The 19,236-nt window shown below is 35.2% G+C and overlaps 2 protein-coding genes and 1 non-coding gene across 4 annotated transcripts; 1 reads left to right on the top strand and 2 right to left on the bottom strand.

The window, feature by feature from the left end:
• Window positions 1-1,810: 1,810 nt before the first annotated feature.
• LOC133697252 (amine oxidase [copper-containing] zeta, peroxisomal) lies at window positions 1,811-8,107 on the bottom strand. Of its 2 annotated transcripts, XM_062119707.1 has the most exons (13): window positions 7,947-8,107; window positions 7,609-7,785; window positions 7,427-7,536; window positions 7,024-7,329; window positions 6,456-6,568; window positions 6,016-6,346; window positions 5,707-5,922; window positions 5,355-5,591; window positions 4,886-5,071; window positions 3,860-4,000; window positions 2,698-2,966; window positions 2,301-2,382; window positions 1,811-2,146 (listed from the first exon to the last, which is right to left on the bottom strand). In XM_062119707.1, the coding sequence occupies exons 3-13, from the start codon at window positions 7,523-7,525 to the stop codon at window positions 2,024-2,026; spliced, it is 2,103 nt and encodes a 700-aa protein (XP_061975691.1). In that variant the 5' UTR covers window positions 7,526-7,536; window positions 7,609-7,785; window positions 7,947-8,107; the 3' UTR covers window positions 1,811-2,023. The 2 variants fall into 2 exon arrangements, with proteins under 2 accessions (XP_061975691.1, XP_061975690.1); XM_062119706.1 differs by having other exon boundaries at window positions 7,609-8,077.
• A 3,018-nt stretch (window positions 8,108-11,125) lies between these two features.
• LOC133698076 (small nucleolar RNA Z247) lies at window positions 11,126-11,261 on the top strand. The gene has a single exon (XR_009843000.1). It is a non-coding gene; the product is annotated as a small nucleolar RNA Z247 (small nucleolar RNA).
• A 6,710-nt stretch (window positions 11,262-17,971) lies between these two features.
• LOC133696043 (large ribosomal subunit protein uL15x) lies at window positions 17,972-18,627 on the bottom strand. Its single transcript, XM_062118060.1, has one exon. It carries the CDS (start codon window positions 18,536-18,538, stop codon window positions 18,098-18,100), a length of 441 nt encoding a protein of 146 aa, XP_061974044.1. The 5' UTR covers window positions 18,539-18,627; the 3' UTR covers window positions 17,972-18,097.
• Window positions 18,628-19,236: the final 609 nt, after the last annotated feature.

Genomic DNA, 19,236 nt, shown 5'->3' with positions numbered 1-19,236 from the left:
AGGTATTCGAATTTACTTCAACTTTTGTTCAATATTCTATGCCAAAATTATAAAAGTTTATGATCATGAGAGAGGAAGGACACTGCACAAGTTATAGAACAATGTTAGTAGAGTAGCAATCACAACATATATGTGGACTTCTAACTATCAAAAGATGGAGTTCATGCCTTCTAGAACACATTTTATTCCTAAACTCCACATAGAGAAGGTAAATATGAATAAACTTTCGGAGGAAGACATGAATCATATGAAAAACAAGAACATGCATGAGACCCTGGAAAGTTTTACCGAAGCAGGCCTGACAAAGTTTCTTGTATTTCATCACTAATATTGACGCAACATATAAATGCTAAGAAAGTAATGAGGATTTTTCAAGTCTCGGATCGAAAGTTGTGCTTGTTTTCGTCAGAAATCAGGGCTTGACACAGTTTATTGTATTTCATCACTAATATTGACACGATATGTAATTCGTAGGCCCAAATACGCCCACTTTGCCGAAACATTTGCGCTTTGGCCCAGATTATTGCCAAATTTTTGTATAACTAATGATGCCTTGATAGATGAGCTGAATGATAAATTGCAAGTTGGTTCTTTGGCATTATATTGAGCTCGATGATTTAAAAGAATATATGCAAATAAAAGACATAAGAATTTAGTTGCAATAAGTAATAGTGCTCTGACACAAATGTGTTTAGTGTTTTTAAAAAATATATAATAAAAAAGTTAAAGAGAAAATAACAAAAGATCTGCTACTCCGCCAAGTGAATACCTCATACATTTGAAATATTAAAAAAGTTATCTATCACAGCCAGCTGTGATATGATCAACAAGAATATATATATATATATATATATATATATATATATATATATATATATATATATATATATATGCTTTTGATTTTTAACAATTATTTTTATATCAGTAAATTAAAATAATAAAAAAAATTAATTTTTTTAAAAAATTAAAATTTATAAAAACACTGTCAATACAACGTATAAATGCCTTTTTCTATCGCATCGCTTTGTAACTGGGGAATTTCCAGGAAATCAACAAATGGTTACTTCCGTAAAGCCCAAGAAATTGGATTTGATGCCCCCATTATTATAAATTTATACATATGCCTAAGGCAGGGTCTTCAACACGTAAAGCCTAAGCTACTGTTTCAAAATCAGCCTCATCTTTTTTCCTTGAGTTACTTCCGTTCTCTCCCTCCAGACCTCCCTTACCACCAGAGTCTTAAGTCTTGTTTTGATATGAATCGCACCTGGAGCTACATGTGGAGTTGGACCCAGTCAGGAGGATTATTTCAGTAATTGTTGAGTAAGGTGTCTGTTGCACTAGAATCGGTCAACTAAATAAAAGGATGGCAAGGCTAAGAGCAAGCCGCCGAAGAGAAGAGAGCAAGAGAAAACTACCAAACTATTTCAAAATTATTTGAGAATAATATTTTAAAAAACACAATATCCCCATAAAAACAAATACCACCCGACTATTGCAAAAGTACTTGAGAATGCAATAATGACTGTTTTTCAAAAAAAAATTATCTAAAAATATAATAAAATAATATCTTTTTATTTTTAAAAATTATTTTTTATATTAGTTCATCAAAATAACCTAAAAATATATATCAAAAAAAAAATTAAAATTTCATGTTAGCGTTTCCAAAAGGTTTCTTCGTATCTAAAAGAGACTGCAACGGGCTCGTGTCGGTCAATTTGACCTGCAGGCGGCAACGGCATATAGCATTCTGCTTGTTGCAGCACGCCAGTATCTGGATATGAAGTTACTCAAAGGCAAAAAAAGGCACTAACAATGACAACCGCCCCCAATAAATGATCTTATTAACGTAATTTCAATATATAGAAGTAATTCTTCGTGAAGATGCGCCCATGACAAAGGTATGCCACGCCAAGCAACGGTGCATATAATAATAATAATAATAATAATAATCAACGAGCATTTGCTAGAAGTTGGGACAATTGTTAACTTTTTCAAGGAAAAGTAAGTGGCACCCAACTGTTCAGAGCTTAGCGAGAAGCCCATTCTGGATTGGCTTTGCGGCTACCACATTGTCCTTGAGATCCAGATCAGATGCACTTGGAGGGACATCAACCGCCGGTGAGCTATTAAAGAACCCATGTGGCTGCATCACGAACAGAATTAAGAGCAGCAGCATCACAAGTTTGCCTCATTGGTAAAGAACTTGTATTTTAACTCCATAAAACATGTAAGAATCGCTTTAGAAGTGCAATAATGTATGAAAATAGATACTGTTATTACTGAGATGAGTAAAATACCATAAGCATAAAACCAATTCGTTCCACTGGCATGACAGGCCAGTCTTCTAGCCGAGGAATGTGTGTAACACCAAATACATACCTGCAATATTTGATATCATGATCAGAAAGATCTCTCATATGTGAATAAACCAATGATCTGATGTATTTGCATGGCAAATGATGCTTAGCGTGCTCTATTTGCAACACTTTTTGGTAGTTCGTTAATACCCTATTGTATTATTTATCTAAGACAGTGTATGCTGCTGCATCAGATATACAAAAGCACGTCTAATATCCAGTGTAGAGTTTTGTGATAGAAAATCAGGATATTATTTCCATAATCAAATTGATAGTGCCAATACAAAATGAAATTGTTTCTCTTATAGAAACAAGAAATATCGGTAAGTGGACTGACCAAAGAACTACATCAGTTTCTTCAAGTGATCGATTTTGCTTCACCCAAGTAGCCAATCCCTCACCAACACGTGGATTCTGATTAGGAAACTCGCCTCCAGGATACATTTCATCACGTGCATATGGCGTAACCCAAAGGTTATGTTTCAAGAAAGCAGCTCTTCTCAAGAATTTTGCCTCAGAACCAGCTAACGGTAAACAGTTTGAACCAGGCATCAGCTTGTAACCTGTTAGCTGCCCGCTCCGGTTGACAGTTCTTGTGTTTCTGATCTGATTTTATGAAATGAGGAGCACAAACCAAAGCAATCAAAGATGGGAATAAATAGTAAAAGATATGAAGTCCTCCCCAAAAAATAGACCAAGAAACAACAGTTTAAAAAAGACAGTAGCAAAAGATGACATCCTTTCAATTTATACAACTAGAACAGCTGCAAATGAACTAAACGTTAGTATGCATTACAACCTTCCAGGTGACAAAAGTAGCGAACATATTGTTCAGTCAAAGCAAATCCGACAAGAATTTGCATGTTTAAGCACAAAAAATTCATGCACAATCCAATTTTTCAAATGAAATGTGAAATTCCAAGACAAACATCATGGCAGCATGAGCACTAAAAGTTGTTTGACATTGATACAGGATAACTAAATTTTTCTCCCAATTTGCACCCAAATTTTTTTTAAAAAATCATTATGGAACATAAACCAAAGCATACTTTTATTAAGGATATAGCCTAGCAAGCAGAACGTCTGCTTCCCCAACAGTTATGTTATTTGAAAATAAATTGAATTGTGCATGGGGGCATGCTAATCTCAAGACATTGCCCCAATCCAATCAACCTTACTGTCCCGGGGCCTGTTTAGGAGTGTGGTAGAGATTGTTTTTCAAAGTGCTTTTCGCTTAGACATGCATCAAAATAATATTTTTCATTTTTAAAATTTATTTTTGACATCAGTACAAACAAAATGATCCAAAAACACACAAAAATAATAATTTGAAGGTAAAAACATTTTCAAAAGCACCGTTGGACTACAATGACAAACAAGGCCTCACTCTCTGCATATTGCCAAAATCAACCTTCACTGTGCACACTATGACCATATGACAAATATTACAATTTACCCAAAATGACAAGGAGAGTCACAATGGCGGCAGAAGTACTTACAATCCAATGGCGAGCAGATAATGGATTACAATCTCGCATTGCTTGTAACTCAGATCTGAGCAGTTCCTCTTCAGCATAGAATGCATTGTTATGGACATTATCCTTTCCTGGCTCTTCAATTTTAACGTTCACCTCAACGACCTATAAGAAGTTAGATAAAGAAAGTAGACATCCCTTAGCGAGCATGAAAACATAACAGCAGTGGAGATTAATTTAGTCACTTGGAATACAACTCTGTAATGGGACAGAAGAAGAAAACAAACTCTATTTGAATTAGTTAATTTTCTTTTACTTTGATATACTGTACTGCGACTTGGTCTTCATCACACATTTTTTTAATGATATTAGATCATATAGCCTGGAGAGAGGGACCAAAAGAAAAAAGGAAGGGACATAGAAAAAATAAATAAATCAAGACAAGCCCAGATTCCGGTGGACAATTTCAGCAAATGCTAAGCATAAAGAGTTCGAGAAACCACAACAATAACAAAATATCCAAAGATAGCCAATGTAAGAGACACCTGATATTCTACCTACTGAAAAGAACCAGCATCCCTGTTAATAAATCAGGAAAGCTGCTTGAACATAAAACTCAAATATCAATATTCCAACTAATAACATGTGTCCATGAGCCATAAAATTGCCTAGAATTTACCCTGTAGCACCTGTGATTTTTTCCCTCTCAAACTACTCAAATGAGGAAGTTACAAACAGACTCAATCTTGGAGAAGCCATCTAGCACAGTCTATCTTGACCAACCAAACCTAAATTAACATTAAATCATGAAACAATGACCAACAGCCTTCAAGAACGCTACAACTATAGAACATATTGATGAGTACTCAAACGACCTCCCAGAAAGAGCAACTTATGGGGACAGAGATGAGCCAGAATTAACTAATCCTTCAAAATGTCAGAATGCAGTAGCTCTTATTCACAAAAGAAATAAGGATTTAATTGATCATAAGAAATATTAAAATAAGCCTATCACAAAAATTGCAATATTACAGTGGATCAGAGACTTACCTGATTGAATGTTTCACCAGGTCTACAATCAACAGCCATATCCATACGTGCCACAAAAAAGTGTTGATGGACAGGTGCGTACAATCCCGGAGCAATTGTTGTTCCATATTTTCGAGTTTCTCCAGGTGGAAGTGCTCCTAAGCTAAGAATTCCAGTTAGTTTAACCTCGGCTTCAATTTTTCCATCCTGAAAGAAGGAATGACTACAGGCATTATGAATACATTAAGGAACTATCTTTTGACAGCCTCAAGGAAAAAACTCTAAAGAAGATAGCAGTAAACTGTATAAGCACTGCAATATTCCTCACTTGAAAACAACCCCATTTTTCCATCAAGATGGCGGCTAAGCATCACAGCCACATTCAAAGAGCTTTGCATAACTCATAAGATAAAACTACTATCAAAAAAAGACTGAACGATCAAGGATTTATGTAAAGCAAGCAGATTATACCACCAATTGACTGACTTGCCTGATAAAAGTGCCAGAAAAATCCATACTCATAATTAGCAACAGTGCAAACAAAAGACACTGAAAGCCTTCTAGAACGTCGGACTTCTGCTAATCCTGTTCTCCAATCCTGATGCTTCCATAAGATCCCATGATCCTCTTCATGTAAACAAACACAGTTCTCAATCGTTTCAACACCTCCTGTGAAATTTGTAAAGTGTGCATCGAAGTACTTTATATAGCCTAAACAATCACAACCCTGCAACGTCCACTTTATTCAGTTATTGAGTAGCATAACATGGATTCTAAAATTTTAAACTGATGGAAGAAAACCAATAGTAAAAAGGGAGATGAAAGAAGAAAATAATTCTCACCTTCTTAAGAGAATGTGCATTTTTACCCAGTCCATCTTCTCCAGCATCAAATGCATTCTTCCTATAGTGTGGGTCATTAGGATCTCCATAAGGGACCACCATCTCAACAAAACTTAACCTGTGAGCCACAGGTCTCCGACCTCGACCATCATCAACATATGCAACAGAATAGATGACTAAGCCCTCCCTGGGTGTGAAACCAATACGAAAATTCCACTGCCAAGGAAAATGAGAGCAGAAAAGAATACTGATCAGTTGATTTGTAGCACTTGGAGAGTTAGTTATGTAGCTCTACAAACAGACAAGCACCTTCTGCCATTCGATGAAGTGTCCACTGACACGAAAACTTGGACCTTCGGGTTGAATGATCTGTAGAGGTTTAATATCACTTCTATCAACACCTCCTCGAGTTTCGCCTGAAGTATAATTTCTCAATGGATCAGCAGGCGGTAAGGGAATCAGTTTACGGTCTTCAAACTCAATCACGACCATATTTTGCATATCAACAAGAACATGGATTCCTTCAACCGGACGGGCATAACCATTTTCCATAGGGCAGTCACTCTCAGTTCTGCAAAAGATAAGAGGTTTAGCAAGCCTGCGGCTAGGAGCATCAGAATCACTGTGATATCCAGCACACCTGGAAAAAAAATTTGGGAACACCCAAAATATTATAATGATTGCAGGGGGATACACTGGAACATAATTTTACAGAGATAATTGGTGTCAGTGCCAACAAAGAAACTAACCAAGGGTCCACCATCACAAGATCCATGTCGTCAATACCCCTCTTTTTCATTGCCTCGCGAAATGGAGGGAAATCTTTCACCACAGCTTCGCATTCAGCATATTCCACAGCATCCTGTAATTTTGAAGCAAATGAAAAGGTAGAATCCATTATGTGTATTATTCTATTTAAGATCACAGCAAAAACTACCTCAGATTTTTTTTTTCCAGGATTCATACAAGTACCCCACTGCCGCATAGCGCTTTCCACAGACCTAACTGGAACTTTCTTCCTATTCTGATTATGTTATAACCTTAACCTAACAGTTGATCATTTAACATGTAGCCCATACAAGAAGAGTGGTCGTTAGAGACAGGAGCTTTCAAAGATGCATTACAAAATCTTTTTAAAAAGGCCAGGCACTCCTGTAAAGTTCAAAATGTTTCACATAATTCACCCTGTTTCCAACAAATTTAAATTTATGCCATTATCACAGACAAGTGACAAGTACTTAACCAAGTCTAAATTCTTGATGAAAATTTCATTTTTTTAGCACAGCAGCCAGAGCTAAAAAAGGGTACTTTACATACCATGGGAGGCTGAACATTCGGAACAACTTCAGATGAAATGACTTTGCCCCTGTGGTGGCCACCTCGAGTTGTTGCACGAACTTCTGCCAGTTCAACAATCCATATGCTTGTCTCATTTGACCTTTTGTTGTAAACAACAAGTCTTGCTCGTCTCGGAGGAAGTTTAGTGGGAATCACTGGTCCACCTTTCGTTCTGGGAAGTAATGAAGGCTGGAAAGGAGGAAAGAAATACGCATCTGCCAATGCAACCACGTGCTTGACAGGCTCCACCAAAACTACTTCCACAAATCGCATGCTATCCCTCACCTGCCAAAAAAAAAAAAAAAGGAGTGAAGTAAACAGTTAATAAATTCCTTTATGAAATCAAAGTTAGTATAAGTCATAAATTTAGTTTAATTAAAACCTCAGGGGTTGCTCCAGCTGCCCTAACAGTTGCCACTGCAACAGAAATCTCAGCAGCAGTTAGTGGTTCTAAAGGGTGGCAGGTTTGCGCCCTCGTCATTATCGTAATCCCTGTCCAAAAAAGATTAAAGATGAGACGGAAAAAAATGGAATAATTTTCAGAATGCAAGTATGTTGAGTTACCTTTAGTATTAGGATCAGGTGAGAGGGAGGAAACAGGACGGATCAGGGAAACCGAGGTGGGTGATCTCTTGGTGATGGGATCCTGGGAGGGATCGGTCCAGCTCTGCAAGACCCCATCTGCTGCTGCTGCTTTTCCAGCAGCAGACGCAAAGGAAGTAGGCGTCGCCTTTTCCTGAGCTGTGGCCATTGTAAAGGGTTAGCAAGCTCACCGTAATAACTGTCACTGTAGTATTTCGCTGTCATACAGCAAAAAAATTCTACAACTAAAAATTGTGTAGCTCTAGCTAGCTAGCAAAGGTAAGGTAGGATTCAATTAGTTGAGTGATTTGATTCTTCACCTAAACTTTCTCGACTTCTTGCTCAAGCCCTTTCCTTGTCTTTTTTATACGATACCGAGAAAGAAAGAAAGAAGATGGATTGGTGCGAGTGAGACCGAGTTGAGTTGAGTTGAGTGAGAGAATAAAGAAGGATGAGGATTTTGCTTTAAGATTTATTAATTGCCTACAGTACCCCCACCCTACCTACCCCTTATTTTCCTAAATTTTACACTCTGACCGTGGTGCATTATTGAAAAACTTGCCGTGTCCTTTTATTATTATTATTATTATTATTATTATTATTTATCATAGTATTTAAAAAAACAATTAACTGCACCACATTGGCAATAAAAGAATCTATGCATATTATTTGCAGCAGCTCGTTTTATTAGTTTTTAGATTTTTTAAAATGTTTTTTTAATTTTTTAAATTTACTAATATAACAAGTATTTTTTAAAAAAATATAATTTTAATACATTTTCAAATAAAAAAATATTTTTAAAAGTAACTTTTAATCACTGTCTAAAAACTTTTAAAATTGTTTTTTGTACTTTTATTAGTCTCATTTTTATAATTATAATTTTTTTAATTTTTTTTTGTTGAGAGTGCTGTTCCATTTTTATAATCTTTCACGTTTTGGGGATATTATCATGTGGTAGTAGCTAGGCTCCAACCAGAAAACGGATTATTGTCGGTGAATTTGGCATGACATTTATGATTCCTCGCGTCAAAATTCAAATGTATAATAATTGAGTAATGGTCAAAATTCAAGATTTCAAACCTTGAGAGCCCGTGTTTACGGGATAAAACCTCGAGGCTACGTGGCTAACAGGGACAATATCTTCCAGAAATTAAGGTTATGTTTGCAGACAAAATTATATCAAAAGTTGAGATTTTTAACTTTCAACTTGTGAATTATAACTTATAATACATTTAAAACAAGTTTTTTCAAGTCATTTTCACTAAATATATTTATAATTTATTTTTATTTATAACTTATTGTAAATTATTTATAAAAAATAAATTTTGATTATGACTCGTCATAAAAAAATATATAATTCAAGAATAATGTTTGTTGGACTTTAAATTAAGATATTTTTAAAATATTTTTTGTTTGAAAACATATTAAAATAATATTTTTTTCATTTAAAAATTTTATTTTTAAAATTATCACATTAAAACAATTTAAAATTATAAAAAAATTAATTCGAAGCTAAAACAATTCTCAAGAATTTTTAAAAGCGTTATTTGAACATAAAAACAAATATTCTTTTAAAATATGTTTGTTTTTGTGGTTGGGATTTGAAAAAAAAATAGATTTATAAAAATTATTTTTATTTATTATTTATTTGATTTAAATAGATGTTTAATTAAAATTATGGTTGAAAATATTATTAAAAATATATATATTAAAACTGTTTGGTTAAAGTTGATGCTGTGACTTAAATTACAAAAAGGATACTACGTTTTTTCTTAATTTGCATAGCAATTATAATAAACTATAATAAAAACAATAAAAAAAACTAATTTTGTATAAATAATTATAGCATGTTACTTTTTTGTTAACTCATGACTGGACCATAAGTTTTAATAGGTCCTCCAAATACAAATATATATTTCAAATATAACTAAGCCGTTATAAAATTAAATATAATTTTAGATAATATTTGAGATTATGATAATAGTTATTTTTTAACATATTTTTCATTTAAAAATATATTATAATAATATTTATTTACTTTTTAAAATTTATTTTTTAATATTAATTATCTAAAAACATAAGAAATTTACCTCGAAAAAATTTTTAAAATTCACAAAAATATTTTCTAAGAGCAAAAACAAACACAGAAAAGCTCGCCCTTTTCTTCTTAATTAACACGTGAGCAAAACTTTACCTTGTGATTGAAAAAAGAAAAATGTATTTTTCTGAAGTTTAGAACACGATAAATTTATCTATGCATCTAGTAAGATCATCTCTCGCGATTCTCCAATTTATTCTATTTTTTAATGGAAAAATCATTTAACAGTTTAACTACAAAATAAGCTATTCCCAAATTAAAAGTTTATCATCTCATGAATTTTTTAGAGGAAAGGTATTAAATAAAAGAGATAATAACACGTGTGAACTTTGATAATTTCACAACCGAGTGTCAATATTTATTTTTTTAAAATAGAAGTGTAGACTATTAAAATTATAACAACCAAGTGGGATTTAAAAAATTGTCGGATATAGCATGAAAATCTTGCTTAGGTGTGTCGTTTTAGTACTAAGATGGCATGTATAACATGAATTTAAGGGTATTGAATTGAAATCTGTTGATCACGTAGAAGATTGTACAGATCACGTAGAAGATGGTGCAGCAACTAAAAATCAGGCCAAACCTCAGCAAGCGGAGAAGACATAACAATAATTCTGGACCTTTAGTTTCGGTTCTGTTAAATGCCTTGATTTACGTTTTCAGATTCTACTTTTGAATTTTGTATAGCAAATTAGTAGGAGTGATTTACTCACAATTGTATTATAAATATTTAGACTTTGTACACAACAAACCATTGAAATAAGAAAACAATTCTCCTCATCTGTCTCTGTGAAATTCTACATGGTATCAGAGCCAACAACTTACATTCTCTCATAAAGATTCTTCTCTGTCCATTACTTACATCTTCTCCTTCTAAACTCCTTTCTCAGATTCCTCTTAGCCACCATGGTCGCCTCTTCCCATGCTTCCCTTACTTCTGACAACACTCTACCTGTCTTCAATCCTTCTTCCAGCATCAATATCACCAAACTTACTCGCACCAATTTTCTAAATTGGAAAGCGACCATGCTTCCCTATCTCAAAGGTCAAAAAGTGTTTGGCTATGTTAATGGCACTATTAAAATGCCTGCAAAGGAAATTCCTCACAGTGATGGCACCATGCAATCAAACCCAGCCTTTGATATATGGGAAACTCAAGACAATCTTCTTCTCAGTTGTATTAATGCCTCTCTTACTGATGATATACTCATGCAAGTAGCACAATGCACTACTTCTCATGTAGTTTGGATATCTCTTCACACCACCTTTGCTACACAATCAAAAGCTAAGGCCATCCAAATCCGTTCGCAGCTTGCTACTGCTCGTAAAACTACTCAGTCTGTTACCGAATATTTCTTGTATGTGAAAAAGCTCTCTGATGAACTTGCTATGGCAGGTCAAACACTCAAATGTGATGAAATTATCACATACCTACTTACTGGTCTAGGACCTGAGTATGATTCTCTTATCACCACCATTTCAATTAAAGAAAATGTCACCTTAGAAGAGGTGTACTCTATGCTGCTCATTTGTGAGGCACGTGTGCAGCATCATCAACAAGCTCTCTTGTCTGCCATACCATCAGCTAATGTTGCTACCAAGCAACAATCCTTTTCTGGATCCCGTGTCTGCAACAACAATTTTACCTTCCGAGGCAAGGGGCGTGGCCCTTCCTCCTTTCATGGTAGAGGTAACTTCCAAACTGCTTGTCGTCCAAATAACAACTACACTAATCTTTGGTGTCAGCTCTGTGATAAACCTGGCCATATTGCGGCTCGCTGCTTTAAGAGATTTGACAGTCAGTTTCTTCCTCAACCTTTTCGACCAAATCCTCAAGCCAACATTGCCTCCAACCAACACATTCAGCACTCATTGGAGCAAGAATGGCATGCCGACACTGGAGCTACACACCATTTGACTAATAACTTCAACAACCTTAATGTTCGTAGTGAAGAGTATGCTGGAAATGATCAGATTCAAGTCGGAGATGGCACAGGTTTGCACATAACTCATTTAGGCAAGGCATCTTTATCTGCACACTCTAAATCTTTTATCCTTGACCAAATATTAGTTGTCCCTCAAATTACAAAAAATCTTATTTCTATCAAAAAATTCACTGAAGATAATTCTGTTTATTTTGAGTTTCATGCTTCCTGTTTTTTGATCAAGGATTACTCGGGAAACACCCTGCATAAAGGTGTCGTCAAAGATGGTCTCTACTGTTTTTCACAGCCTCTTCAACATTTATATCCCAAAGCTTTTGTTGGTGTTCGTGTTTCAGTCTTAGATTGGCACTGTCGTCTTGGGCACGCCTCTTACAACACTGTCAATCATGTTATCCGCTCAAATAATCTTTCCTTTCTTTCCAATAAAAGACACAAGATATGTCCTGAATGTGAGATGGCAAAAAGCCATAATTTACCTTTTTCCGCTTCTGTACCTCATGTTACTAAGCCCTTGGAACTCATTTATTCAGATGTTTGGGGGCCTAGTTCCGTGATTTCCAGCTACGGCTCTCGCTATTATGTTTGTTTCTTGGATGCTTTCACAAAATATATTTGGTTATTTCCTCTTAAACAAAAATCCGATGTTGAAAATATTTTCTTACATTTTCAAACGTATGTTGAACGCCATTTTAATACCAAAATTAAGGCCATTCAAACTGATTGGGGAGTTGAGTATCGTAGATTAAATACATATTTTTCCAAATGTGGTATTCAACATTGTCTAGCTTGCCCATACACACATGAGCAAATGGGAGCTGTTGAAAGACGACATCGTCAAATTGTTGAAATGGATCTAGCATTATTGGCCTATGCTAATCTTCCAAAACCATACTGGGAGGATGCATTTTTAACGGCTGTTTATATAATCAATCGTCTTCCAACTAAAATTTTAAACCATTGCTCTCCTTTTGAAAAGGCTTATCATCAAAAACCAAATTATAACTTTATGCGTGTGTTTGGTTGTGCTTGTTGGCCAAATTTACGTCCTTATAACAAACATAAATTTGATTACAGATCGAAAACATGTATTTTTATTGGCTACAGTCTCTCACATCAGGGGTATAAGTGTCTCGATTTGTCTACTGGCAAAATCTTTGTGTCTAGACATGTCATATTTGATGAACTTTTCTTTCCCTACAATTCTCCCCAATCTGTGTCCTTAGTTTCCGAGTCCACTGCTATCACCTTACCAGCCAATTTACAACCAAGTGTTTCAAATTCCCTAACTCTTCTTGCAGGTGATGTTACAAATGCCAATCATGTCTCTCCACATGAATTTGATCTCATTCCAGCTACTGTTACTACAAATGTTATTTCAAATGAGGTTCCAACTCCAGCACTGCATGCGGTTCATACATCTTTTGCAGATGCACTTGCTCCTTCCCACATACCAAGAAAAATGACTACCAGATCTCAGACAAACTCTCTCAAACCGAAGCAACCATATGTTGGGTTCATCAAATACCCATTGCCTCATGCACTTCTTGCACAATCCTGCCACGCACCGGTTGAACCAACATCTTTTACTGATGCTTCAAAAGACCACAAATGGAGGGAAGCAATGAACATGGAATTTACTGCTCTTTTACAAAATAATACTTGGGATCTTGTACCAGCTAAATCCAACATCAATCTTGTTGGAAATAAATGGGTTTACCGTATCAAGACCCATGCTAATGGCACTGTGGAGCGGTACAAGGCGCGGCTGGTAGCTAAACGCTATCATCAACAACATGGTGTTGATTTTCTGGAAACCTTTAGCCCCGTCATTAAACAAGGAACCATTCGGTTAGTGTTATCTATTGCTCTCTCCCAGCGTTGGTGTATTCGGCAACTGGATATTCAAAATGCCTTTCTCCATGGACTGCTAGATGAAGAGGTATATATGTGTCAACCTCAAGGGTATATTCATCCCGACTTTCCCACTCATATATGCCGCTTAAAGAAAAGTCTGTATAGTCTTCGTCAGGCTCCTCGTTCTTGGTTCTCTAGGTTGACAGATCAATTGCTTCAGTATGGTTTTGTAGGCTCAAAATCAGATCCTTCACTTTACATTTTACAAACTGCAAGTTTCCAGCTGCTCATACTTATATATGTTGATGACATTATTGTCACGGGTTCTCACTTTGAGGAAGTCAACAAATTAATTTCTTACCTTGGACGTGTCTTCCCTGTCAAAGATTTGGGACTATTATCATATTTTCTCGGAGTTGAAACTCTGCATGATGGTGGTGATCTGATTCTGACTCAACGAAAATATGTCATTGACTTGTTACGAAGACTCAAGCTAGATAAGGTCAAACCTTGCAGCACACCAATGTCCACAAACTGCACACACTCTAAATTTGAGGGTATTGATTTCGACGACCCTTATTTATATCGAAGTACAGTTGGTGCCTTACATTATCTCGGTTTTACACGACCTGACATTGCATTTGCAGTTCACAAGGTGAGCAAGTTCATGCATCAGCCCAAAGATGTTCATTGGCAGGCAGTGAAACGTATACTTCGTTATCTCAAATACACTGTAAATTTTGGTTTACATATTACTCATCAGTCTGATCATACTTTACAAGGATTTAGTGACGCCGATTGGGCTGGTGACAGTGATGACCGACGAAGTGTAGGAGCATATTGTATCTTTCATGGATCCAATTTAATTAGCTGGAGCTGCAAACAACAGCAAACAGTGGCACGCAGCAGCACTGAATCGGAGTATAAGTCACTGGCCAACACTGCTGCTGAATTGCAGTGGCTTCAATCTCTGTTGCAAGAACTCAAAATGCCTCTCCAACGTTGTCCAACTCTTTGGTGCGATAATATTGGTGCGACTTATCTCTCATCTAATCCAAAGTTCCATGCTCGTACGAAGCACATTGAAATTGACTTTCATTTCGTACGAGATCAAGTTGTGCAGCAGAAACTTCATGTCTCCTTCGTGTCCACACGTGATCAGCTTGCAGATTTGTTGACTAAACCTCTGACTGTTGCACGGTTTACTCATCTACGGACCAACCTTCATGTGCAGGAGCTGCCCATTCGGTTGAGGGGGTGTATTGAATTGAAATCTGTTGATCACGTAGAAGATTGTACAGATCACGTAGAAGATGGTGCAGCAACTAAAAATCAGGCCAAACCTCAGCAAGCGGAGAAGACATAACAATAATTCTGGACCTTTAGTTTCGGTTCTGTTAAATGCCTTGATTTACGTTTTCAGATTCTACTTTTGAATTTTGTATAGCAAATTAGTAGGAGTGATTTACTCACAATTGTATTATAAATATTTAGACTCTGTACACAACAAACCATTGAAATAAGAAAACAATTCTCCTCATCTGTCTCTGTGAAATTCTACAAAGGGATAATGCAGTGGATGATTAATCATGTGCCGCTAATGGCAAGGAAAACACTTTTAAAGGTAAATTTCCCCTTTTTTTTCTTTCTACTTTTGAATAAAAAATAAAAAGTAATAATCGTGTTTGAGAGTATGATTGTCATTGTTTTTTAAAGTGTTTTTTATTTAGAAATATATTAAAATAATATTTTTTATTTTTTAAAAATTATTTAATAAAAAATTAATTTTTTAATAAAAAATAAATAAAAAAACTAACCAACTTAACCTAACAAGAAATTAGAAGTGTTCCCTCTTCTTCTTATATTTTTTTAACTAAATATAAAAAACAATTAATTTTTTTTTATTTTTCTTGTCTTTATTGCCATGCCATCTCCTAGATCCATGTCATTCGTGTCATCTGGATAACAATAAAAAAATATCCAATTAAACATTCATTTTTTAAAAAAAGAAAAATGTTGACATAATTGAATGTAAAATTTCTCAAAATACACACATCTTTCTAAGTGAAGCTTTTCACCACCACACGAAGGAGAATAAATTATAAACTAGTCATCTTAATTTTGGAAAACAAATTAAATGGTCCTTTTAATTTTAAAAACTAACTAGTCGTCTCTTTCTTGAATTTTTTATTTTATTTTATTTTATGTTTTAGTTTTAAAAATAAATAAATAATATGGAAAGATTTGACGAGGGAAAAAACATTTTTTGGAATAAAATTATATAGAATTAAACATGCTCAACGTTGATTAAAAGACTAAGTAATTAGTTTTTAAAATCAAACGAACTACTTAATTTGTTCTGCAAAACTACAAGAACTAATTTATAATACACTTCAGGAAGGAACATAGCTTTTCAGTGCAAGTTTTTTCCAATGTTTAAATAAAGTCTAGAATGCTTCATTTTAACAATTGTTATTAAACAGCGAAAGCCCAATACACTAAGATTTTAACATTAAATGTTCCTTGAGACACTATTTCTTGTAGGGGTCTCGGACTAAATAAAACGGTCATTATTTTCATGGTCTATAAAATCAGACTCCGTCCATAAAACTTCAAGGTTAGTAAAATTAATTAAGATAAATACAAGCTAATCCAGATACCTATATTAATAAATAATAATAAAAAAAAAGACAACAATACCCAACAGGGTAGGGTTTGAATATTCATGTAAGCTAACAATGGCAATATCTGTATGTTCAACCAATTTCTTGTTAGCTTGCTTCGACAGTATTGCTTGCTATTCACTAAACTGATCGACCCCTGGCGGAGCTCGGCATTCAAATACTAACCTTACAATTGCCTTAAGTCTCTAAATGCTGGTTTCCGTCCTAAATCCCTGGGAGAACTCTCCACGGACAGAGGAACCCTGACATTCGAGCACTATAATTGATTGGACCACCATGATAATATTTCTTCGCCTCAATTTGAGTTCGTTCGTTTCTATAATGGCTAGTGCAACTTCAATCTCGATTCCCACTAGAGATGAACAAACTCCTTTGATAAAACCAGTAAACCTAATGCTATAGAATCTGACTTTCACTCCTCAATCCCCCCATTTATCCAATACAAAAGGTATTTGCACAATGTAGGATTCGCAGCTAGAAACATTAAAACCGCAAGTCCATTGGATGAAATAAGACAGCTCTGAAAACACATACAAATAGGCCAAAATTCAAGCACGCCAAAGGGTCAATGACAAGAGATGGATACCAAACTCTATGATGGAAGAATATTGCTGGCAGACATGGTTAGAACGCCATGCAAAAGGAAATTTTACAATCACTCGAGCCAAAGAGTCAATGACAAGAGATGGATACCAAACTCTATGATGGAAGAATATTGCTGGCAGGCATGGTTATGATGCCATGCCAAAGGAAATTTTACAATCACTCGAGAGAGTGATTTAACGGACATAAACAGAATCTCCATAAAGCACAAAACACCAGGGCCTTAACAAAGCAGGTGGAACCAAATTGCTGATACGCAAGTACAGGTGATAGCAGACAGTCATATTATAGTCCATGCACAAAAATTCCTAATAACATATCAATTTATCAATAAAATGAGTATTCGTATTTCATACTGATCGAAATGATACTTAAAACATTTGCAAATAAGTGATAAAAAAACATTATAAATATAATATGATATTTGTGAGGAAAAATCAGCAAGCACACCAGAATGTCTTCACACTATTGTTAAAATCTCCAGTCACTAATGCTAAAATAAATAATGCAGAAGGAACATGAGCAATAGGTTTAGTAGAAAACCCACCAAACAGCATTAATTTATTGAAAAACGAATTTCGGGTGTGGATTCCTAGAGTCCCTCAAGTCTACTGCAATGAGCTAGATCAATACATTACTGATATTCTATTTCCTTCCCACAAGCAAAATGCGTCATGATTGGAAACCAAATATGAGCAAATTCCTATAAGAATCTTGTAAACAAGACACCTAACGAGAGAATGTGACAGGGCATATCCCAAAAGAAACCAACTATCGAGAGAATGTGACAGGGCATATTCCAAAAGAAACCAACTATCGAGAGAATGTGACAGGGCATATTCCAAAAGAAACCAGCACTGAGAAATGAATCAGACCTAATTGCATTTTCTTGCAATGCATATAAACTTCAATTGCCTGATTCGAAACGAAACTTTCAAGAGCAGTTTCATTTACAATTCAACTCTATAAAAAATATTCACTCAGTAAAAAATTGAATGGCAACTAAAGATTTTTATATCCATGCAAAAAGAACCCTCATAAACAAGTCAGCATTAGGAAGAGTAAGGTTTCATATTCACAAAGCACCACAGTGAAATTAGCATAATCAAACAATCAATTCAATTCGACCCGGCCTTGAATGCAAGAGACAAAGCCATAAATAAGCCAATACCAATAGATTTATAAGAAAAACATAAAGTATCCATAATATCAAACGGTCCAACAGTATCACTAATCTCTTGAATTTAACAAAATCAAGGACAGCTAAAAATCTTAAAAACCCTCACCTAAGCAGTAAGCAAAACAGCCCCACCAGCCTCTTTAATCTTCTTCTCAGCAATCTTCGAAATAAGCTTGGCCTTGACAACGATTGGTTGCTTCTCAGGCAAAACCCCCTTCCCAAGAACTTTGAAGTACCCGAACTGAGTGACATCGATCATCGGCATAGTATCCTTGGTTGCCTTGTCCTTAACATCCTGAGGGACCATGGACCAGAGCTTGTCGATGTTCACGATCGGACAGTGGAACTTGTTGCGGAGCTTGTGGAAGTAACGCATACCGACTTTGCCAAAGTAACCAGGATGGTACTTGTCGAATAGAATCCGGTGGTGGTGCATACCTCCAGCATTACCACGACCACCTGGGTGCTTCCTGTGCTTGCCGATACGTCCATGGCCAGCACTGACGTGCCCTCTCTTCTTCCGGTTCTTCTTGAAGCGAGTCGTCATTTTTTGGTGAGAGGGGTAGATATCAGTTGTCTAGGGTCTGAACGGCGGCAAAGAGACCAGAGTGAACGGTCTTAGGGTTTGGAAAATATATATATATGTGCGAAAGAAAATGTGTGGGATTCTTTGTTGACGATTTTGTCCTCCGGTTTTGGATGTGGCAGCGGCAGCAGTTAGGGTTTCAGAAAGTGGGCTTTAAATAACTGGACCAGAAATTCTGAACTGGGCTTCCCTCTCATGCTCACAGTGACTAAAGTTTTTGTATTTTTTTTACTATGCATTATCGAATACATATAACAAAATTAATCATTTAATTCAAATAAATAAGGATCATTGTTGATGAGCTTAAAAAATTATTGGTAGGAAGATTGGAGATGTTTTTCATGGACGGGTAAAAATAGATTTAAAAGACTTGGTGAGCCTGATAATATTTAAAAAAAAATACTCAAAATCTTAAATTATATAATATTTATTCAGGTAAAGAAAAATAAATATTTTCCAGCTTAAATGTTTTGTTGAAATCAATTATTTAACACATAAAAATATATATCATCATTTTTTTTATAATTGTAGCATGCTCTACGTCATTTGTAATTAAAATGAGGGGTATTAGAGAAAAAATATAGTGATTATTTCTTTATGAAACTAATCATTTTAAAATTCATAGAATCTATATCAATTACTTATTGATTAACACCTTA

This window comes from Populus nigra, chromosome 6, assembly GCF_951802175.1.
Source record: "Populus nigra chromosome 6, ddPopNigr1.1, whole genome shotgun sequence".
Lineage (NCBI taxonomy): Eukaryota > Viridiplantae > Streptophyta > Magnoliopsida > Malpighiales > Salicaceae > Populus > Populus nigra.
This window is presented reverse-complemented; position numbering and strand designations above follow the sequence as displayed.